The sequence below is a fragment of the Narcine bancroftii genome, chromosome 13 (assembly GCF_036971445.1).
Source record: "Narcine bancroftii isolate sNarBan1 chromosome 13, sNarBan1.hap1, whole genome shotgun sequence".
NCBI classification, from domain to species: domain Eukaryota; kingdom Metazoa; phylum Chordata; class Chondrichthyes; order Torpediniformes; family Narcinidae; genus Narcine; species Narcine bancroftii.
The window spans coordinates 22,969,124-22,993,566 of NC_091481.1; the positions used below are offsets into that span (position 1 = coordinate 22,969,124).

Here is a 24,443-nt window from a genome sequence, read left to right on the forward strand (position 1 = left end):
ATTGATCAAATGTACAACTGTATGCAAGATCTAACACTCCTGGTTGAACCTGGATATCCTACCTCCATTCTATTTTATAACATGAATATTTTCAACAATGATTTCCTTCATTAACATATCATGACCAAATTTAACAGGTAGAGTTTTGTATTTTTGTGTCTTCAATGAAAATTAAATCTAAATGTATTAGATTTGGTGAATGCTACAATAGAAGCATTATGCACCTTGCTGTTACATTTTTATTGCTAGTTTTGCTGTGCGAGGAAGGTTAATACATTATTCAGCTTCCAGAGGAAAACAATACTTTTAAAATCAATTATTTTTTTTAAAATAGGCAGTCTGTGGAAATGGACAAAGTGATGCAAGAGTTGGGGAAAACACTTACAGATCAAGATGTAAACTCAGTTGCTTCTCAGCACTTTGATTCCCAACAGGTAATACCTTACTGAGATGCATTCAGGTGCATTGATTACTTCAGTGCTCATAACAATTATAATACTAAACAAAATCTGCCACTTTGTGAAGTACCACCTATATTTGTACATACAAATTCTTTTGCAGAAAAAAATACTTGCTCCATAATATCTCATCTAACCAGGGCAGAGGATAAATATTAATATCTTTAAGTTTTGTCCTGAGTGCAGCACAATCTTCTGTGCATGGTTTGGAAAAGAATGTACATACAGTATAACTCAGATTATCTGAAAAGGTTGGGACCGGGCCTATGTCGGATAAACATTTTGTTTTGGAGAACTGGTCATTTTTGAATGACCCAGTAGAAACAGCAAATCAATTGCATCAATTTAGACAACAACTAACAACAAGGGAAGGCTTTTTAAACATTAAAATAAAACCAAAAAATGCTGGCCACTGCCAATCCCCGACACATCCCAGCCGCTGTCACCGATCCCCAGCGAGGCTTCTTGGGTTGGAGGAACATTCACTACCCTGTCAGCAGGCTCTAGTCTCCCCTTATCACTGGAGCTCCTGATGCCTCCGAATCCTCCCCAAAGCTTACCGCACACACACACACCAGTGAGTCCAGTGTGTGTGTGTGTGGTGTGTGTGTGTGCATGCGATAGAAGGGTGAGGGGAGGGTTCAGAGTTGATGTCAAGTGTGCCGAGGAGGGAATGGGATAGGATGGAAGTGGAGAGGGAGAAAGGGAAGAGGAGGGAGGGAAGGGGAGAAGAAGAGGAGAGAAGAGAGGGAGGGAAGGGAACGCCACTGAGCCAGAGGTCCCACTCCTGCCCGGGAGGCCAGTCTCCTTGATTACTTGAGGACAAGAGATTCTTCTGACCACTTGTGGGTGGGAGACAGTGGCACACAGTTTGAGAGGGAGAGTTGGAGTGAAAAGTCAATAGGGGAAGGTAAAGAAGAAATAGAAAGAGAGAGGTGAAGGAGTTACCTGAAACAAGGACCAAAGTTCTAATTTCATGTTGAGTGAATTCAGTTCAGCTCTGAAAATATTCAGATAAATGAGGATTTCTGATTGTTTTGGCTAATTGGAGAATCCAATTTCAGATAAATCAGAGTTGTACTGTAGTACCAGAGTAAAACTCTTATAATCTGCTATCTAACTACAGTAAAATCCCTGGTATCCAGCACCTACAAGGATGGTGGAAGCCAGATATGCAAATTTTCCGGTTCCCTGAGACACAGTGCATTAAGAATAAACCGTTTAAAAGATAAAAGACAGTGCAAAATGTAAAGTAATTTTTTAAAAATTAGTATTGTCATCCTTAATTATGAAAAGTCCACTTTAATTAGGCATTTCCCATAACTTACAAAATTTAAATTTGAACCCCGGTCACTGACGCTGTAACAGCATTGTACTAACTGTTGCACATTCATCATTACCCCCATCACCCCCCGCCAAGTTTACAGATAAACCTTTAATAATATATTTAATAATATACTAAAGTTAAAGACTCTTAGCAGGCAGGGATAGGGAGAAGCTTTGGGAGAGTTGCTCCAGCAGCAAGGGGCGTCGGGCAGCTCTTCATCCAGGGCACTGCCATTTTATTCAAACACAACTTTATTGAAACTTTATTCAAACAGCTTCTGCAGGCAGGGCACAACAGGGGTGCTCCACTGGATGAATGTGTTTTCTCCCATCTTCACCAAGGGGTAGTGTGTTGCCTCGGAGAATACTTACTTTTACAATTATAAACTTTTATTTATTTTAAATTGTATCTATTTATTTCCTTGATTTTTATTTTTGCCATTGCTTGGGTTGCCAATTGCTTGAAATCCGGAAACCAGAGAACTTACTGTATTTTTAAATACCTGTGGTTCGGCTATCATTTATGTTTGGACTTTCTTCCATCAAGACCCTGATTTCCAAGGTCCCTCTAACGTGATTTACCTCACTACTAAAAATTTATTATCATACTTCATAACATTTAAAAGTGAATTTTTGAGTGTTTTAGGGCATTAATAGAAATGAAATCTAATAGTCCAGAAGATAAGCTAGTCTGGCGCCAGCAAGTACTTGACGGGATAGAATTATTAGAGTTTTATTGGTTTGAGTAAACTAGGTCTGGAAAACTCATTATTACAAAGTGAAAATGAAAGACCATTGTGTTTTAATGAAAAAAAAGCAATGAAAATCTGTAAGCAAATGTAAAATTTCTGTAATTAAGGTATTGGAGAATAAGTGGGCCAGTGAATTGAAGCAACTAATGACCATCCAGAAACAGGAGTACCAAGAGTGGGTAATAAAGCTACATCAAGACATGCAAAATCCTAACAACAGTGCAATCAGGTAGCTTATTTATGTGTTTATAGGTGCTTTCATGAGATAAATATTTTAAATTGCACCCATCTAATCAAGTCCAGAATATCCTTGTTAATGACTAGATCTCAGACATTATAAAGCACTCTTGCTTTCATAACTCAACCAATTTTTTTTTTAAATTTCTTGTAATTGCTTTGTATCTTGATATTTTCCCCTCAACTGTTTTAGTATTGTTTAAGCTACCATGTTAACTGTTCCTAAGACAAATAAATTCAACATGTATAATTTAATTTCGGCTTCCTAAAGAAACCTAATAAAGGAATGGTGTTGCCAAAATGTGCAGTAGTGAAGTGTAAAAGCCACAGTTTGTGGCATAGATTGTAGTTCAGTTAGCATGCAAAGCTTTACAGATTTCCAAATACCTGGTCATTGACCAGTAGACTGGAGGTAAACAAGAAGTCTACAGATGCTAGGAAACTAGTACAACATGCAAAAGAGCTTTGGAACTCGCCAAATCCTGCAGCACCCATGAAAAACAGTGGGAAGTTGACATTTCAAGTCTCAGCTCTTCTTCAGGTATGTGGAGGAAGGGCTCAGACCTGAAATGTCAAATGCCTACATGGATGCTGCGTGATCTGCTGAGTTCTTGACTTCAGTAGAGTCATGTGATGAAAGTGGGGACGAGATAAAAATTTCCCCAAAATTGGTTGTAGTCCCTGGATGCTTTTGCAATTATAATGTACTTGCATGTACTAACATTTTGGCACAGTATCTGTTTAACTCATTCACTTTATATTGGAAGAAAGTCGGATTATTTTTCATTTTCAAACAATTTAAAATTTAAGAACTTAATAATTTTAACTTGGCGTTCATAGAAAAAGTATTACTTCGCAGGAATTCAAGATTGGTTCTGGGTACATTTTTTTATTAATTGTTTCATTTTTAAAGTGAGGAAATAAAGGTAAGGCCAAAACAATCCACTGCAACAAACGAACGTATGTTTGAAGAACAGATTCTGTTGGAGGAAAGTTTCACCATTCATTTAGGTAGGAAATAATTTTATGATGGACGTTATCCAATCCTGGATGTATTTTGGAATTTGAATCATTTATCTATTTAACCTGGATCTTAAAATGCCTATATTTCTTTTCAACCGTTCACAGGAGCCCAATTGAAGACCATGCACAATTTGCGTCTAGTGCGAGCTGATGTCCTTGATCTTTGTAAGCACAAGCGCAATCAACAAAGTGGCGTTAAACTTCAGAGATTGCAGACAGCCCTATCACTATATTCCACTTCCCTATGTGGGCTGGTCTTGCTTGTTGATAATCGCATCAATTCCTACAGTGGCATCAAACGAGGTACCATGAAGCAATTTTAAAATTTAATTTTTTCTGATTGCTAATAATTGGCAGGAGTATTGGCAGTAAACATTGGACGTACGTGACAAGTCAGACAACATCAATAACGAGAGGAAGGGAGTTAACCTTAATGATCTTTCATCAGTATTGTAAAATATTAATTCAAACAAGTTTTAAAATGCAGAGAGATGGAGATGCAATGGAGGTGAAGAAATTGAGAGAAGGGTATTGATTTCTTAGGGAGAACTACCCCCTCCCCCATCACTACCCAGCTTTTCTCTCTTCTACCTTCCCACTTCTAACCTGCTAGCCTATGCTCCTCGCCCTGCCCCTCCCTCCTCTCCTTTCCCTTGCCCACCTTCCCCTCCCCTTTTTATTCAGGATCCTGCCTGCTTTTTGCTTATATCTTTATGAAGGCCTCAGGCCCGACGTGTTAGTTACCCTTTACTTCCTATGGGTGCTGCGTGACCTGCTGAGTTTCTGTATTCCACGATTAATGCCAGTAATCCTTTTATAATGCATACTTCAAGGAAAATCCTTAGAGGAAAATCCATGAAATGGTTGTTTTTCACTTAGTAAAAAGAAGAACCAATGCTGACAAATGTTTGAAGCTGGATATAGAAACATTTTTTGACTCAAAAAGAAATTGATTTTTTTTTGTTGCAGAAAATGTAATAGATAAGCATACAAATTTAGTAATGCTTAAATTCAGCAAATCATCTGGTCTGATGCTCCACAGTTTGTAATCAAACTATTCACATATTCTGGTAATTAAAGTGCACATTCCAGATTTTATTCAAGTTGATTTGTGTACATTTTGGTTTGATCACGTAGAAATTACAGCACTTTTTATACATAGCCCTTGGGACATTTGGCTTCTCAAGTATTTTTGACTACTCAGGTACGTTTAATTGCTTCAAGGGTGCAGGTATAAGAGAGCTAGGCTTGCTTTGAAGCTTTTGAGTCAGTTTTTTTTCCAACATGAGGACCAGAATTGTGCCAATGTAAGTCAAAGAAGCCATTATGAGGCCGAAAAACCAAACTAAAACACTAAGAGACGTCGCCTAAACATTATGATTAACAAACTCAAGTTTGGAACATCATTAAGAGTAAACTGTAGTTGCAAAGGAACTGACTGATTTTCTGAGGAAGACCCTCCACTGCTGATAACAAAAAAATTCTCATCTTCATGAAGAAAAATCCCCTAACATATGTTCAACAGATCAGAAACACTCTTCAGAAGGCAGGATGCGTCTTCTTGAACAGAATTACAGAGGCGACACTGCAATATGCAAAATGAGAAATCTCATTTGTGTTTTAGGTGCAGCATAGAGATGGGAACCTTTGTACATTCAACCTGGCTATGCACCAAGGCGAAACCCTTTTAGGTAGATTAGGGAATATTTTGGGAGAGAAGAAAAAAAAATCACAGGGGTGGACTTTCCACAGGACCCAGAGCTGTTCCTGCTGGGGAATATCATGGACACGAGTTTGAGATGGTCCAAATATCAAATTCAGTTTGTAACTGTCTCCTTGGCTGTGACCAGGAAATGAATAATGGTTACCTGGAATTCTGACTCTCAGTTGAGCACCACACATTGGAGCATGGAGATGCAGAGCTGTGTTCCCCTGGAGAAAATCACCTGCAATCTGAGGGGGAGGTATTGGCACGTACATTGAAATGTGGCAATGTACTTGCAGTATATTGGAATAGAGGTATGATGACCACACCACCCCCCCACCCATCCAACTCCGTTTCTTTAAAAAAAATTGTTGGATGCCAGGATGGAAAAAATAACTCAGAGACCCATTGTTTTTTTCAGTGTACTTTAGGTTGCTTGGGTATCTTCTTGGGCTTATGTTACCTTTGGATTATTTCTGTGAACCGTTTGTAACTATTGTTATTTTGTTGTGTTTTATTCTCTTTTGTAATTAGTATATGTTGTAGATTTATCATTTTGGGGTGGGAAGGGGGGTGAGGAGTGAAGGGCAGGGGGAAAAGGCTCGGTATATTATACTCTGTAAAAGGAGACGAATATTCTCCTGTGTTTGAATGCACGAGTCTGTAAAATCAAAAATAAAATATTCCAAAAGAAGTGGTATGCTTTGGATCTTGGGCATTTCCTTACACCTCCACACTTTGCTCTTAACATCACTGACAGAGCTTAATCTTGGTCTCATCTGTCCACAAGACCTTTTCCCAGAATTCTGCAGACAATTTTAAATACTTCTTGGCAAACTAATCTGACAATCCTTTCTGGGGCTAAGTAGTGGTTTGCATCTTGTTTTAGCCTCTGTATTTCTGTTCATGAAGTCTTCTGAGGGCAGCAGTCATTGCCATAATGCACACCAGCCTCCTGAAGAGCGTTTGGGGATTTTTCTTCATTATGACGAGAATTCTTCTGTCATCATTAGTGGAGGTCTTCCTTGAATACCTGTCCCTTTGCGATTACTGAGCTCACCAGTACACTTTTTTTTCTTAATGATGTTCCAAATTGTTGATTTTGGTAATCCTAACATTTGGGCAACGTCTCATTGTTTTTTTTCAGCCTCATAATGGCTTCTTTGACTTTCATTGGGCACAACTCTGGTCCTCGTGGAAAAATGGCAACTGCAGAAAAGCTTAGAAGCAAGCCTTGCTCTCTTATACCTACACTAAATAAGCACCTGGGTACTCACAAACATCTGTGAGGCCAAATGTCCCAAACCTAATGGTGCCCTGATAAAAGGGAACTATGTATAAAAAGTGCTGCAACTTCTACATGGTCAAAACAAAATGTACACAAATAACCTTGAATGTGCATTGTAATTAAATGTAAATTGTTTGATTACAAATTTAAAACTGGAGCACAGGGGAAAATAAAGGAAAAAAGTGTATTTGTACCAAACATTATGAAGATCACTGTATGAATCACCCATTACTTTTGAGTGTTGGGCGCCACAATGATCTGTAAACTTAATTGGACCAGGACCAAGCATATCAGGGGAGTAAAACCAATTAAATACTCAAACAAACATACCGAATATTTTATATGCTTATCTGTGCAATATTTTCAATTTTAGAGCCTTGTTCTGCAGCTGATTACTTCATGCGCAATGTATGTTTGGTTTCTCTTATTTTTCTGGTCACATATCTGATAATAAAAATTGAAATATGGTGATAATTGGTTATAGTTAAAGCATATTCCACCTTACAATAGACACTAAAAATCCAGTTCATTTTAACACCAAGAACAATGACTTTCTGTATATTAAATCAATGATAATAGTATTAAATTACTCATTATTTAATTTACTTAACTCAAATAATTATATTCCCTTTGATATCATCAAGCAGAAAACAGTCTGCTAGAGGAACACAGTGGGTTGAGCAGCATCAGTGAGAGAAGAAGAATGGTCAAGATTCCAGCCTAAAAAGTTGACCATACTTTTTCTCTCACTGATGTGTTGACCTGCTGAGTTACTCCAGCAGATTACAGATGCTGGAATCTGGATCAAAAAAACAATCTCTTGTGTGTGGCCGTTGATATGTACAGCTTTGACGTGATGCTAAGGTGTTTTACTTAGTTGCCTAATTCTTAAAGTTTAAAGGAATATTTTGTTATTCATTAGTTTATTCTGTCTATTTGTTTGTTCTTTTCCCCCCTCCTTTTTACTGAGTTGTTCCAAAACCACTTCATAACTAGCAGCACCTCGAAAGAGCATAATTCTGTGTAATTGCAACCACGTCAGTAGCCATTGGCTCAGAGAAGAATGAAAACTTATTGAGTAAAGGCAAATGCCAAATTGGTGATACAAATTTGGGTTGCCCATAACTGTTAATTATGACAGAGCAATGTGACATCCTTTGTTTATATTACTACGGCTTTTTAACTATAGAATTAAAATCTAACTAATAGTACTGTCTTGTAATGTACAATTCAACAATTCCAGTATTTTACTTGACCTGCTGATCTCCGTAAATTAAGCAATTGTCAGAGTTATGGATTGTTGTTCCTTTTATGTCTATAATAGATTTTGGAACAGTTTGCCAAGAGTGTACAGATTTCCATTTCCCTCGAGTGGAACAACAGCTTCAGATTGTCCAGCAAGTTGTGCTTTATGCAAGTGCTCAACATAACAAAAAAATGAACGATAGAGCTGGTAAGTTAGGAAATACATAGTACAGTTGAAAACTTTCTTGTGACTTTTTTCATCTAACGTAGTTCTAAAATTAATGAAGTTGCTTCAAACCATACCTGCATGGTGGACGTTTAAACATTGCAGCTCCTTTGATGGGAAACCAGCTCTAAATCCAAAATTATTTGTTGTTATTGCTAACATTTCATAATTTCTGTCTTGTAATGAGAAAGTAGGATCCTTTGTGAGTCCCTTATTTATTGCTAATTTCTTAGCCTGCAATATTCACTACAGTTCCTCTTTTATGGAGGTGGTATATTAATTTAAAAACCACGGCTTTTTACAACAGCTGTTTATTACCTAGGTATAGATGATTCTTTTATTTTGGACCCAGCTCTCAAAACTTGTGTTATAACGGAAGAAATCTGACAATGTCCATTAAATAACAAATTTTGGTCTTGATTCTGTAACCTTGAACGCACTGTTGCCAGCCAAATTCCTGTCTTAATTCCATTACCTTGAACGCACAGTTGCCAGCCGTCAGCCATGTTATTTGTAGAAATCGATGAACTTAAGGATTTCAACAACTTAAGCTATTCTGACGTTAGCAAACACTGAAAATCTTATACATTGTTGAATGGGCAGCCATTGAATTTTTAATGTATATAAACTATAAATTGCACATTAACACTCTGGCTCAAGGAACTAATTTTATATGTAGAATTGAAACTGATAATTATTTCAGAGTTTCAGATTTTATCATTTTACTTTATTAAAGTTTGTGTATGATGATCTTTTAACATCATTTGGGCCAAATTAAAGAGATTTTCTTTCATTTTCCATAAACTGCTTAAAAAGCTAGTTTAAAAATTAAAGCTTTTTACTTTTGGATTTTGTGGGCTGTTAGGAATCCTTCAGAGTGTTTGGCTTGACACCTTGCTTGGTGACATCACAGATGCTAAAAGACAGAAATCTTCATTAGCTGATACCTGACAACAGCTGACAATAAGAAAAGAAGCATCTGCACCACAGAGATCACCAAATCTTTTGAGGGTAAAGCTTATTGCTGGCCACAGAATTTCCACTTATAGACCTTGGACAGTGATTATCTTGAAATTCTGGATGATGTATTAAATTTTTTTAAATACCAATGTATTCCATTTGTTGCTAGAATAATTAATGACAGAATCTATTTTCTGCATAAGAGCTGCCAAATGGAAATGGGGGAAATGAAGATAAGTCGAAGACTGCAGAAAGAAATCCATCAAATATTTTACCTGGTAGGTACAAATTGCATTTTAAATTAATATCTTGCATTCTGATTTTTAATCCCTCATTAGGAATGGACCAGATAGTAGGACTGTAAAAATTATGGCACTGACATTATCTTGGCCTATTTTTCTGTTCTCTCATCATCAATAATTTTCAACTCCTGCTTTTTAGAACAATTGAGATTGTGTTTGTATCCAGAACTATTGATGATTTCCACAACTGTTGCATCCTGGAATTATTCTATCCATTAGAACTTTAGGAAAGGCTCCAATTGGACTTCCGGCTTTTTATAAAAAACAAATCATAATGAGAAATCAAAATTTGAATCCAATTAATTTAATTTGAATTTGTATTTTTGTTGGATCCTTGAATGCTTTCACATTGATCTTTCTGCCAAAGCACTTTTGATTTCTGGAGATGACAAAAGTGGATTAAGGAGTGGTTGGTCCAGCAATCATTTAGCATTTGTCATAGTGCAGGTGATGTCTTTCAGTCCTTCACCTAGACAGTTGGAGCAATGTAACAGGATGCATCTGTTATCACCAAGTCTTGTGCATGCTCTTTTGATGAGTGTTTGTAAAGCAGGACCATGTTCAAGGTCAAGAAAAAGGACCATTTTGGACTTATTCCATGTTTTATCCTTGCCAATAACAGAGGCTGCACCATCTCCTACATTGGTGTTAAAGCCACCCAGAAGAATCGGTTTGTCTCCCTTTCAGATGTGCTCTGGGATTTTGTTTGTCCACCTTTACTTCAAAACTAAGATGTATGCACTGATAATATCATAACATCTGCTCCACCCTGAAATAGCAAAGTGTCATAGGGGAATTGCTCATTTTTGATGGAGAACTTATTTTATGAAGATGGCAATCTTTTTCCAATTTATTTATTGTCAGAGTACATACATGAGATCACATTCAGCCCTGTGATTCCTTTTCTGGTGGGCCAGGCGGAATTTATACTTAGTAGTAGTGCAGAAAAACTATTCAAGAAAAGATGCATATGCAAAAAAAGAGAAATATAAACAAAGAACGTAATGTAAATAAACTTTGCAATACAGAAAATAAACATACAATAATAAATGTGCAAAATCAGAGCCCTTAAATAGGAGTCTGATGATGGAGGGTAGAAGTTAAGTCTACTTGAAATGGCCATATTCTGCTCTCATTTCTCTCTTTGTAGTGATGTCAGCATCATATTGTCTGAGTATTCAAGTTAGAGAGGCTGTTGGGATTGTCGACAAGGGTCCTGACATTCCAGGTCTCAAACTGTGTTATGAAGTAGTAGTTGCGACTGAGTGGCTTGTACCACACAATTTCATTGACCAAGACCTTAATACAGTAACAAGGGGGTCCAAGATGATTGCAAACCAGGCTCTATTATGTGGGTATGTAGGTGCCACTGGCATGTCTGCACCTATATGGGAACAGGCTTAGGAACCCTTGTCTACTGCATCTCTCATCACTTCTCAAACCATTTACCTACCCTATCATGCTTCATTTTCCAACCCAATTTATCTGCCTCTGATCCCTATATATGGTCACAAGCCTTCTGTTTCTGTTTCCTGACTCCAGTGACACATCTATCCACGTTTCTGATACCTGGTTTCAGTCACAATCCTAACCGCATTCCTGACCCCTAATTCTGGCTCTGTATTAAGTTGAATTCTCTATGTAACCTAATTATTCAAATCAGTCGTAGTGTAGATCAAAAGGCTAGGCCTTGATTCAGCCAGGAAGAAGACTATGGCCCTACCTACCCAAGTACCCACAAAGGTCCTCAGACTGCACCTCTCAATCAAGCCTTCAGCTCACAAAATGTCTACAGCTTATAGGTTGCCTGCATACTCTTACCTACTGATAAGAAATGGGGCTAAAGTAAAAACAGAAAATGAAAACTTTCAGCCACATCAGGTAGAAAATGTAGAAAAGTAGTTAGATTTCAGGTTGAAGAAATGCACCAACTGCATTAAAACCAGAGAATCTTTAGCCTATAACTGAAAATAACACATTTTCTATTACACGTCAATAAAATAATCTTGAATTAATGAGAGAAGGGGTATTTTGAGAACCTTAAGTTCATGCATCGAGAGCACATAGAAGCCATGGTATTTGTGGCACTCGGGGTACACAAAGTAAACTGTCTGGCATATCTTCTCTGTCTGTGGAAGAGTGAAGAAGGCCAATGGGGTCCTGTCGAAGATGAACAAAAATTATGAAGTGCATAGATAGAGATAAGTGGACCCTTTCCCCAAGTTGCGTTGGCTATTAACCAAGGTCATAGGTTAAATTATGTGGTAGGAGATATGAGGAAGAATGCATTAAAACCTGGAACGTATTGCATTAGAGAATGGTGGAGGCAGATATTCTTACAACATTTAGAAAGTATTTAGATGAATACTTGAAACAACATGGGAGATGGATTTCTGGCCAAATGCTGGAAAATTGAATTATTGGAGACAAGTACATGACGGTATGCAAGGAGACTGCTTTCCATGGTTTATGATTCTATAACTAACAGATTAACCATGATAATTTACCCCAATAATAGTTGTTCATAAAAAAGAAAAATTCTACAGCCAATCGAAAAACAAAGCTTAACATTTTTTAATTCTTCTGATAATTATTTTGAGTTTGTGACAAAGCTGAATATTTGCTTCATAATAATCGAATGAATATGTTGAATGTTTCTGTCCATTTACCTTCCAGTATTTGATGGATATAGGACTCCATTTTCATCATACGTGCATCCCAGTTTTTAGTGGTCGTTGGGAAGGTGGAAAGTTTTTAGTGGTCACTAGAAGTAAATCACGAAAATCTGTAGACACCATGGTTGAAGTAAAAACACAAAATGCTGGAGAAATTTAGCTGGTTAAGCTCAAGCCGGAAATGTCGATTATGTATTCTTACCTCTGCTACCTAAAGGACACCTTTTGACCAGCTGAGTTTCACCAGCATTTTGTGCTTTTAATTTATCACTAGTGCATGAATTTAAACATAATTGTTAATTGGGCAAACTGCATAAATTTTCTATTCTGTGGTTTTCGACAACATGGAGCTGCATTGACCACACATTAATTTGCCATGACATGGCAGTTGAATGCTATCTATTAATTAAGAAATGTGAATAATTATTTAAATACAGTATTATACAATTACTTGTCAGTACATATGGAATGCTTTTCTCAGTTACATTAAAAAAGCTAGTATTTTTTGAAATGTTCTATCTCATTTTCAAAACTCAATGGGCACTGATTTAACAATGTAGATGTACTTTGTGATTTTAGAAGGCATAATTTAAGTAAAATGTTTTTATTTACTTTCTACAGGAGAATTTTATACTACAAGGCATTCTAATCTTTCTGAAGTTCATGTTGTCTTTCACCTATGCGTGGATGATAATGTGAGATCTAGCAATATTACAGCCCGCGATCCAGCAATTATGGGACTACGGAACATTCTGAAAGTCTGTTGCACTCATGACATTACAACAATAACAATCCCTCTCTTACTGGTGCATGACATGTCCGAGGTAAGTGGGAAAATGTTAAGGCAAATAAACATTGGACTGTTTCAAGGTGATTTATAACATCAGCTGAAAGTATCATAGATTTAAAAAAAAAACCAGAATACTAGAACTACACTGCTTCTATGGAAACGAACAAGGTCAGAGTCCCTTTGGTCCTCACTTTTTACCCCAACAGCCTCTGTATCTGACACGTTATCCTCTGTCGCTTTTACCAATTTCAGCATGATCCCACCACCAATCACATCTTCCCTTCTCTGCACCATCTGCTTTTAACAAAGGAAGGTTTTTCTGAGATTCTCTCGTCCACTCTTTCCCACCCACTTTTCCCCTCTAGCAATTTCTGCTGTAATGCAAAACTTGGCCATACATCTTCACCCTCCCATTTCCTCCATCAAGAGCTACAAAACAGACCATCTGGATGAGGCAGAGGTTTATTTACACATCATCCAACCTAATCTACAGCAAATGGTGAACTCTATATGGCCTCTTCTACATCTGAGGTTGACCACTATGCTGAACCTCTATGCCTTGCGTGTGGTCCAAGCTTGAGCCTTCTGTAGCCAACCATTTCAACTTCCCCAATCCTTCCTGTCCTCGGCCTCATCCTTGTCAGGGTGAGACCAAATGTAAACTTGGGGAACAATACATCCTATTCCTCCTGGACAGCCTTAAACTTAATGACATAAATATTGATTTTCCAACTTTAGGGAACCTACCTACCTTCTGGTTCCACTGTCTCCATCTCTTTTCATGCTCCTGTACTTTGTTTCTCTCCAACTTTTCTTCTACCCCCCAAAAAAAACTTTCTAATGGTCTCTCCTATCTGTCTCTCTACCTTCATTTGTATAACCTAATGCCCTATTACCTCGGCCCCTCCCCATTTATATATGTGATATAGTATGCTTTTCACTTTTATCATCAAAGATCTAGACTTGAAATGTTGACTGACCATTTCCACAGATAGATGCTGCCTGACCCTGTGAATTCCTTGAGCAGTTCTTTGCTGCAAATAGAGTTAACATTTCAGTTGGATTACATTTCATTAGAATTGGGAAGAGTTAGATTTCAAGGTAATTTTGTTTGAAGCAAAAATGGGGAGAGAACAAGTCTTTACCAGGGTGAAGCCACAAAGTGGCAGTAATTCTAGCTGAAAAAGGAGGCTGAAGATAGTGAATAACAAAAGTTACATCAGGGACAGATGCAGGTAGGAGGAAGATTTCAGATTTATTGTCAGAGTACACGACATCACCTTCAACTCAGATTCCTTTTTCCTGCGGGCACGGCAGAATTACCACTGATTGGTAGTGCAAAAAATTAACTGCACACAGTGTAAACATGTAATCAAAAGAACTGTAAACAGATAATGAATGCAAACAAACTACCTGTGCAATACAGGGAATACAGTGAATGAAATCTGAAATTACCAGAAAAGAAAGGGTGGGAAAAACTGCTGGAAATTTGAAATGCAGAGTGAGAATAGCTGATTGAAAAACAAATAGTTTTTATTCCGTTCTCTTACCTCTGCACAAATTCACCAACCTAACAGATTTAGCATATTGCTACTTCAGACAAAAAAAAACAAATTACTGAAGGAACCCAAAAAAAAACAAACTACTAGTAGAGGAGCAGCATCTGTGGAAGAAAGGAGTTGTCAGTTTCACGTTGAGACTCTGCATCGAGTCTGAGACTGGAGAGGGAAGATGGCCAGTACAAAGAGAGGAGGGGCAAAATAGGGGCCAGTTGGTAAATGGTGAATCAAGGAGTGGTGGAAAATGATGGCTAGAACCAGAAGGGGTGGAAAATTGAGACCGGTGAGTGCTAGGTGGAAGTGGACCAAGGGGAAAAAAACAGCAGATGGAGCCAAGTGAGGAGATGGAAGAGAGAAGATGGAGACAGCTGGGGAGGGTAGCAGCTGCTGAGTGTGAATGCAAAATTAAAATATCACAGTTTTATGTATTCATGGGAAAATGAGAAAACAATATTATTCTGGTAGTTTGAACCATGGAGGATGTTATCAATCTTGAAATTGTTGGCTTTTGCAGTAACTATGCACAGACGGCCACAGATAACATAAGACCAACTAGAAACAGATAAATTTCACAAAGTACAGCAATCCTTTTTTAAAAAGCCAGAAATACAACTTCATAGCTGACAAATCCACAAAGTAACCAGTACTATACTAGAATTGCGTTTATGTTTGTTAATAAAGGTTACCAAGACTCAAGCTGAAAATTAATTAACTGGTATGCGTGAACATTTATTTCTAAAACCCATGTTCAATCTTTTGGGTTACATGGTAATTTATCCATAATATTTCATATATTTTCAGGAGATGACAATACCTTGGTGTCTAAAAAGAGCAGAGCTTGTGTTTAAGTGTGTAAAAGGTTAGTGAATTATTAGAATTGCCAGGTAATCTTCTGATTAATAAGATAATTTTGAGGTTTGGGGAAATGAATGTTTTCAGTGAAGGTTACACAATTAAATTTGTCTGTTAGCATCTAAGAGATTGGATGTAACAAAACATTTATTCCACTCCTAATGAGCATGTGCTCTGTTCTCTGCTTTATTGAGCTAACTAAACAAAGTGCATTGTATTTGGTTGTAAAGAACAAAAATCAATGAAGAATGCATTTTTTAATTTTTTATTGCAGAAAATTACAACTAAAATCAGAACAGGTACTGTTTGTAGAACTTCAATGTTTATTTCTAAATTGAACAAGGAATTATATCGTGCCCTTTAAAATCTCTGAACAGTTGAGGGATGAATATTTGGTAGCAATAGGGGCTAGCTCTCCTGTTCCTAGTGCATGGGATCCCCACTGCCCACCCAGGAAAGCAGTCAATGACCTGGTTTATTTTGTTTTTAAACGTAGCAGCTCTGACTCAGCACACACTCCCTCAGTATTCTACCATAAATTAGCTCAGAGTTTTAAGACACCTTTTTAATTTTGAGATATATGGGTGACAAAACCTCATGGGTGTTCAGGAAATAAAATTTTGAATGCAAAAAATAAGGTTGAACTTTTTTTTTTAAATTGTTGATTAGGTGATAACCAGCATTGAGCTCTTTTCATAAAATGATGTTTAGTTTTGTTGGACTGAAGCATGCTTTTTTAACTCTTGCTGGGGAATTAAGAATTTTTATCCCAGTCATTTAATCATATAACCGATGTTAGTCATTCAACATGGATTTAAATTTCCTTTTCTCACTTTTAAAAAATACATGCAGAAGAATATTAGTAATTATTATTGTTCAAATATAGTTTAAAATTGTCAGATTACCAGTAACCATTTTATTTGGAAGATTATTTTATTAATTGCTTCATAATTGCACAAATTATGCATGCTACTGAACAGTAAAAATTCATTCTACATACAAATTGAAATCATTCTTCACTTGCATTCTTTCATTGTGGATTCCTGTGAAATTTTGTCCATATTGTAATTTATTTCCAGTTTATTGGGGACAAGACTTTAGGGGGAAGGGTTGGCGGGGGAGGAAACTCCAAGCAAATACCTGAACTCTGGTCATCAAAGGAAATTTCTTGCTAAGTAACTCAGGATGATCAATTTAACTAGTGGTCATTCACCTTTTTTAAAACAAAGATAGCTGTAATTTAGAGACTGCCTTTATAAAGTGCTCTATTTGTAGTGTATATCACAAAGTAGGTTCTTGAAATGTGGCCTCTGTTGTAATACGGTGAACATGATCGTCAATTTGTATTCAGAGAGCTTCCATAAATACCAACGTGATAATGGAGAGAGTTAATATTTCACATATAGATCTGTGTTTTGAATTCAAAGGATGGAAATAGGGGGGTGGAATGGGCAATTAAAAATAAATATGTTATTTAAATCTTTCAGGCTTTATGATGGAAATGGCATCTTGGGATGGAGGAACTTCTCGCACGGTCCAGTTCCTTGTACCACAGGTAGGGCACCAATTTTGTTTCCAGATGAGCATTTCCTTTTTTAAAAAGCAAGTATTAATTAACCTCTTCTCAGTCCCTCATTTTGAATCGAACATGGAAAGAACTTTAATACCAAAATTAAAAATGCTGGAAAAATGATAAGTAGAAAATCCTGTAACTTATCTAAGTTAGCATCCATGGAGAGAGTTTAATTTGGGAAGCACTATACAGATTTATATTTTTCTCAGATGGTGCTTAGTCAAGGGATGGATGTGGTACACAAAGTCCTCACTATCTGCAGATTTTCTATCCTCACACTCGTGAGGTTAGCTGGTTATTACTGGGAGCATGGGCTGCCTTGATGACAAATGCCAAAGTTAGGTCCACAGGAAGATTTTCTGAGCTGAAAAATCAGAAGGCACTTGCTGAGACATCCCCATAAAATGTACCCTGCCATTTTGGCTCCAAAATAATTTCCGAACAATCATCGTATGTAACATAAACGTAGCAAAACTTGGGTTTTCTCCATTCCACTATTGATAGTGACACATCTACTAAATCTCTGGTACTAGAAAAGTTTTGTGGTCATAAAAACTTACTCCTTCATAATTAAAAGATAAAGGATTAAAAATTTCAGCTGCTTCAGTTTGTCAAGTGAAATGGATTAACTACACATAATTACTGAGCAATCAACAAAGAGAATATCGTACCAGGGTACATGATGGTGAAACAAGGCCCTCTATTTGATGGCGCATGACCTCAAACAGCAAATGTGAGGGCCTGATGTTATTTGGAGAATAAAGATAAAAACAACTTTAAGAGCAGGAAAAAACCCAAATGATTGGGAATTGAGATTGCTGAGGCCCTAACCCTTCTGTTCCCCCAATATTTCTTTATCACTTATGTGCCTTCTGACTACATCAAATTGTTTTTATATCTTTTTCCCCCCCTCAGATCTGGTCTGTTGAACGAAGCATTCATGGGTAAACCTTTGTCCAGCAAAGCTTTTTAAACTGCACAGGAGCTCCCATTGGAATGAATGGAAAGCCTTAGCCCCAGATTTGTCAGGAGTTGGTGTTGAGTCCTCAGAAAAAGTATTAATGAATGTTGAATTTTACTGATTTTAATAGCTAGCTGTTAAAAGATTTAATTCAAGATAACTTTCACTCTTCCATAAAGAAACAAGAGGCCAACATCCTTCTGTCAGCAGTTTAACAGAAAATGCCTCCTGTATTGTAACAAATGCTTAAAATTCCAGAATAAATATCCATATCTCTTTTTAAATAGATAACCTATTTCCCCTAGAAAATTAAGGACTCAGTAAAATGTTTAAGCGCATAATCATCTCCTCTTGTCTTGTCATATTTGTCTGAAATCCATACCATTGCCAAAGTGGTATTACACAAGTTTTGAATTTGAACCATCTCTTTCTGGTTGCTTTATCTATGTAGTCTTATTTTTGTTGCATTTTTGAAATGAATTACCCAAAAATGAGTGCTGTGATCTTCTAACCCCATCTAGAATTCCTATTGCACTAAGTAATGGAAAATTTACAATGAGTAATAAGTTTGGAAGCTGTGTTGAAGAGGAAAATGTAAAGATAATTGGAGAACTTCATTCATGAGCAATGTTTGGCTGGAGTGGAAACCGTAAACAGATTTCATCATAGTTACTTGCCAGGCCATTCTGATAGCATCTCCCAAACCTCGGTCATCAAGAAAGACGAGGACTCTCGGCACATTGAAACACTAGCAGGGTCCCCTCTAAGTGCTTCTGCTAACTTAGTCTACTTCATTTTTCCTTCTCTCATCAGCTTTTATTTGATCTAAGGTACTGCAAGTAAGTCTTATTCTCTGCTTCCGGATCGTACAATTCTGAAACGGTGATCTGCATTTCTTCAAAACTGGATCTTGTCTAAAAGCTCAGACTGCAGATACAGGAGGAAGAAGTGAGTGTAGTAACCACTATTAAGGAGAAGGTGTTTGGGAAGCTGAAGGTGGATAAGTCATCTGGACTGCATGGACTACTCCCCAGAGTTTGGAACCGAGCAGCTAGAGGTTGTGAACACATTAGAAGTCATCCTTCAGGAATTGCTAGAATTGGAAATACTCCAAGAGGACTGGAAAATTTCAAATATCCTCCACCCTTCATGAAGGGAAAGAGGCAGAAGGCAGGAAATTATAGGCTAGTTAACCTAACTTTAGTGGTTCGCAAGATTATATCATCCTATATTACTTTACAGAATACTTGAAAGCAGCAGGTAAAATAAACTGGAGGCAGTGCGTTTTCCCTCGAGAGATTTTGCTTTCTAAATCTATTGAAGTTCTTCAAGGATGCAATGAGCAGAATAGGGAAAGGAGAGTCAGTGAATGTGGTTTACTTAGATTTTCAGAAGCTCTTTGACATACAAGGTTTCTGTACAAGATAGGTACCAACATGGCTGCTATGATATGATTAGTGGTGTTCTGTAGGAGTTGGTGTTGAGTCCGCTACATTTTGCACTGTATGTGAATGATTTAGATGATGAAATTGGTTACTTTGTGGCCAGGTTTTCAAATGACACAAAGATAGGTAGAGGGCCGGGTAGTGCTGAATAGGGAGTCTGCTAAGGAACTTGGATAGGTTAGGAGAATAGGCAAAAAGTGGCATACAGAATGCAGTGCAGGGAAGTGTATGGTCATGCATTTTAGAAGGAATGAAGTAGACTATTTTATAAATACAGAGAGAATTTAGAAAGCGAAAGTTCAAAGGGTCTTGAGGGTCATAGTGAAGGATTCCCTAAAAGCTAACTTGCAGGTTCAGTCAGTAGTCAGGAAGGCAAATGTAGTGTTAGCATTCATTTTGAGAGGACTAGAATATAAAGTCAAACGTGTAATGCTGATGCTTTACAAGGTATTTGGAGTATTGCAAGCAAGTATGGGCCCATAGATAAGAAAGGATGTTTATGAGGACATAGGAGAAGGTCTAGAGGTTTGTGAGAAGGATCCTGGAGATTGAAGGGTTAATATAAAAGGAGCTATTGATGGCTCTGGGCCTGCACTTGCTGGAATTTCGAAGGGTGGGGGGGGGGAAATCTCATCAAAATATTCTGAATATTGATAGGGCTAGAAGGAATGGATGTGAAGAGGAGTAGGAGTCTAGGATCTAGATGGCATAGCCTAGAATGAAAGGCCATCCCTTTAGAAGAGAGATGAGGAGAATTTTCTTCAGTCAGAGGTTTGTGAATCTGTGAAATTTGTTGCCACACAAGTCTGTGAAGGCCAAGTTTTTCAGTGTATTTAATGCAGAGGTTGATAGTTCTTGATTAGTCGGGGTGTCAAAGGTTATGGGAAGAAGGCAGGAGAATGGAGTTGCTCATCAAGGCCAGAGCTGACTTGATGAGCTGAATGACCTAATTCTGCACCCAAGTAACATGGTCATATAATTCTGGAAGACATTTGTTCATCATCTTGTTAAGTGCCTGTTTTAATCTATTTAATTTGTAGCCTAATGCAAGGTTTTAAAAATAACACTTCAAGTCCTAATTGTTAAATGCACTAAAGGAATTAGATAAATAAAAAGGGGCTCTCAAATAAGAGACCAAGTGGCCTGTAGAAAATATAACTTCTGTATATGTAAACAGTTTGTGTGTGTGTGTGTGTGTGTGTGTGTGTGTTTGGGTATGCAGGTATAAGGCGAATGAGGGCAGGACTGTAAGTTGCTTGAGAGAAGGTGGGGAGGAATGAAGACCCCAAGACCACCAAGTAAATACCTATCTTGTAGGGGTCCTGACATGTGAACCCAGTTATTGACTATTGCCTGATCAGAAGCACTCTCACTGAGACTATGGAATCCTCTGGGCAATGTGGAGCACAAATTACAGAAACTGTGTCAGTGGGATCTTTCAGCGAGGTTTCACTTTGTGCCGTCGGATCACGTGTAACACAAAAACGCTGGTGGTGTGCAATCAAATTTTGAGGCAAGTGTGTGGAAGAAAATGGACAAGGGTTCAACTGAAAAATGAGCTTCTTGGGGGTTTAATTTTTCTGTTTAGTTTCTAAAAGTTGACAATGCACCTCAAGTCTCATTTAACTTGTTAAATCTTTGAATGATTGATTCCCAATTAAAAATTAACCCTTGGTCTATTTTCCCCTTTCAAATGAAATAAGTGGAGCTACTTTGGAATTGCCTTTCATCTTAGCCATCTAATAATATTATCAGTTCATAGTCACAGCCACAGTTCACAATGTAAATTTGTCATGACACTATGAACAAAGATTGTGTTAAGTTAAGATTTAATAGAATCAGTAAGTTTAAATGTGCTAAAGATGCTCTTTATTTGACTCCTGGCTTGTTACAAATCCTAGGGAGGTAAAGGTTCATGCCACAAAATTGGGAGCAAGGTCCATCTACAAGAATGATGTGATTCTTTGAACACAAGCTATCTAGTTAATACCAAAATACGTAGAATGAATACTTAGAGGTTCATAATCCTAAAAGCTATTGACTCTGATGGAGAAGATAATACTAACTGTTCTCAGTTGAAGGGACAGTGAGTGTTTTAACGTTAATCATTTAGAATTGACAACTCCATTGATTCTCTAGACTGTGGTATGTGTTTGCATTTAAAGGAAGATTTATTTGGAAATTGTATCTAAATTGCCAACACTTGAAACATTTAGAATAAATAATGTTTTCAAGTTGTAAACAAAATTCCAGTGAAATATCTGGTTGGTTCTTGGTCCAGTTCATGTTTAATGATAAACACAGGATTATATTGGCCTTCCATGTTCCTTCAGTCTCTTTGCGAGTGTTCCATCATGCAAAATGCTAAAGCTCTCTACTACTTAAGTTAACTGGTGAGAAATTGTTTTCTTTTAATGTGTACTGCTCCTCCAAAGCATAAATCTAATGTTAGGATGACTATTTGAACGACCTAGAATTGGGGAAGCTAAACCAGGGTGGCCTGAATGTCTGAGATGTTCAGTCAGATGTTCTGCCAAAACCATTTGGTCCACTGAGCCACTGGCTTTATTGAAACCATTATTTCAACCATGCATCCTACATATATTGGAGAGAGGACAAAACGAGCATCTGCAGCTGGGTAAGGTGTTTCTACCAAGTTGCTACAGCATGCTAACAACTCATTCCCCGCACTCCCTCCCCTCTTTGTATATGGCTATATCAGCCTATAAAAATAAAATATTCTCTGAATTCACTTGGGCTGTAGTAGTAAATTCTAACGATTTCACTGGACAACAAAGATTTTGCTTCCTGAAAACGTTTGAGTGTATTTTAAGGATTTTGGGTAGCGGATTGCAAAAATCATCTTAAAATTTTTCTAACACGTACCATTTTTTAGATGTAGCCCATTTATGGGATTTCCTGTCATATTTTCAACGATGCTTCACATATTCAAAACCATGAAATGCAACATCATTGGAAATTCATGTTCTGGACTCGCTCTTAGATGTCTTCCCTGCTGACCTTGGTGCAGTCAGTGACAAACACGGTGAAAGGTTTCACCAGGACATTGCAACCATGGAAAAGTGGTATCGGCAACTGGAATCCATAAACGCAGGCCGACTGTTGTTAGACACCGACACGAAAGGCGTCAGATGCTGAGTACAAATGAAAATTGGCAGCAAAACATTTTTAGGTCATTTGAACTAACGCAATGTGTCGGCATCATTATGAGATTAAACACGCTAAATACAATAAAAGTTAATTTAATGTTTCTCTAACTTCCTACGTGATACAGCAAATTTGAAATTATCTTTGTATTCAGCTTAAAGTTGTTTATCATAACCCTCTTTTTTTCCCAGGAAGCAACCTTTTGAAAAATATTGTTGTCCAGTGTTATCTGTATGCATTTATTATACCTTCCTCTCCACTTCAAATTAACATTTCTTTGTTAATTTGCTTAAGGAATTAACTTGTCTAAAATAGCAGGCAAATGAATGTTAAGCCAGTTAATATTTGCACAGACTAATTTCACAATCTGTTTTAGAGCTGTTTAAATCAGCACAATTGCTAACATCACTAGGAAAGTATAACTAAATAATCAATACTTGGAATAGTACAACATTTCAGGGTAGAACTATTACCAATTATGCTGACACCCAAAGCTTCTTGTGTGCATCAATAAAATCACAGATAGTCAAAGTAGGCTATGTTCACATTTTTGACTAGTTCAAAAGAAAATTATGCATCGAGTTGAATCTGGTAAAGTTTGCTATCGGAAATTGTCAAATTCAGTGAGCCTGAATGGAAGATAAAGGACTAGTCCCTCAAGCTCACAGTTGCCTTCATTGGGAATGCATAGCTATTAGAGTGGGATACGATGGAGAATGAAAGTGACAGGTGACTGGAAGTTGAAGATCACCCTCGTAGACTACACAGACATGTCCTGTAGTGGACTTCAGGAACTGAGTTACAGGGAAAGGTGAAACAAGTTTGGACTTAATTCCCTGGTGCATAGAAGAATGAGGGGAGATTTGATCGAGGTATTCAAAATTATAAAGGATATTGATAAGAGTAAATGCAAATAGTTTTTCCACTGAAGTGAGGTGACATACAAACCAGAGGACATGGGTTAAGGGTGAAAGGTTAAAGGTTTGGGGGAACATTAGGGGGAATTTCTTCATACAGAGAGTAGTGGGAGTGTGGAACAAGCTGCCAGGTTGAAGTGCCAGTTGATGTAGACAAAGACGATGTGGTCAAACAATAATCATGGCTTTTATTAGCAGAAACTCATGGTACAATAATGAAAGACAATAGATGCATATACAGTTATATCCAAGGGGAGTGTCCTTAACAGTAGAGATAATGCACAGCCAATGTTAGTACAGCAAGGCTCGCCAGAGGGGAGACAGGTAGCGTGGTAGACATTCACCTCACAGGTAAAGTGGTGAATGAGGGCTTGATTTTAGCATTTAAGATAAAAATTGGATAGATACATGGATGAGAAGCATATGGAGGGCTATGGACTGGGTGTAAGTCAGTGGGACAAGGCAGAATAATAGTTTGGCACTGACAGGGGCCTGTTTTCTGTGCTGTAATGTTCTATGGTTATATGGAACTCCCCAATATAGAAAAGGCCAGATTCTGTAAACTAAACTGACAATTCTCTGAACTTAACCTTCAATAAAATGTCATCATCTCACCTCCCCTTTAAACATTCCAATGGATCATTCACTCTGTGCCTCCCTGGTTCACTCCTCTTCCGGGAGCCCCTTTTCATGCAACACCTGGCCTTTTAGCACTTCCCTCCCCACCATCCTGGCTCTAAATAGTCTTTCCAGGAGAGGCAGAATAACAGAAAAGGTAATCAAGATGGGATGATTACCTTTTGAAATCTTGACTTTTAAATTTCCACACTAGATCATCAAGCTGTTGCATATCTTTTTTCATGAATGTGGATGATGATTTCTGGCTGTTCTCTCTCCCGCCCCACTTCCCAGCACCCCATCACCTCCCTTCCCATATAATGTTCTCCTCTTCCTTGATCATCTTTCTGATCCCACTTCCCA

The 24,443-nt window shown here is 37.6% G+C and overlaps 1 protein-coding gene across 12 annotated transcripts in view; it reads left to right on the forward strand.

Annotated features, from left to right (window-relative positions):
* Window positions 1-24,443, forward strand: part of ferry3 (FERRY endosomal RAB5 effector complex subunit 3) — a 77,182-nt gene that overhangs the window by 34,657 nt on the left and 18,082 nt on the right. For 10 of the 12 annotated variants that reach the window (XR_011347685.1, XM_069907431.1, XM_069907430.1 and 7 more), the window contains 9 exons: window positions 335-434; window positions 2,644-2,765; window positions 3,687-3,784; window positions 3,902-4,099; window positions 8,114-8,242; window positions 9,424-9,498; window positions 12,819-13,021; window positions 15,348-15,405; window positions 16,886-16,953. Coding sequence is in view for 10 of the 12 variants with exons in the window: in XM_069907431.1 (XP_069763532.1) it covers window positions 335-434; window positions 2,644-2,765; window positions 3,687-3,784; window positions 3,902-4,099; window positions 8,114-8,242; window positions 9,424-9,498; window positions 12,819-13,021; window positions 15,348-15,405; window positions 16,886-16,953 (1,051 nt within the window). In the remaining 2 variants the exon portion in view is untranslated. Of the gene's footprint in view, window positions 1-334; window positions 435-2,643; window positions 2,766-3,686; window positions 3,785-3,901; window positions 4,100-8,113; window positions 8,243-9,423; window positions 9,499-12,818; window positions 13,022-15,347; window positions 15,406-16,885; window positions 16,954-17,886; window positions 17,983-18,762; window positions 18,881-24,443 lie in introns of those variants that run through there. The other 2 variants (XR_011347684.1, XM_069907439.1) reach the window with 2 other exon arrangements.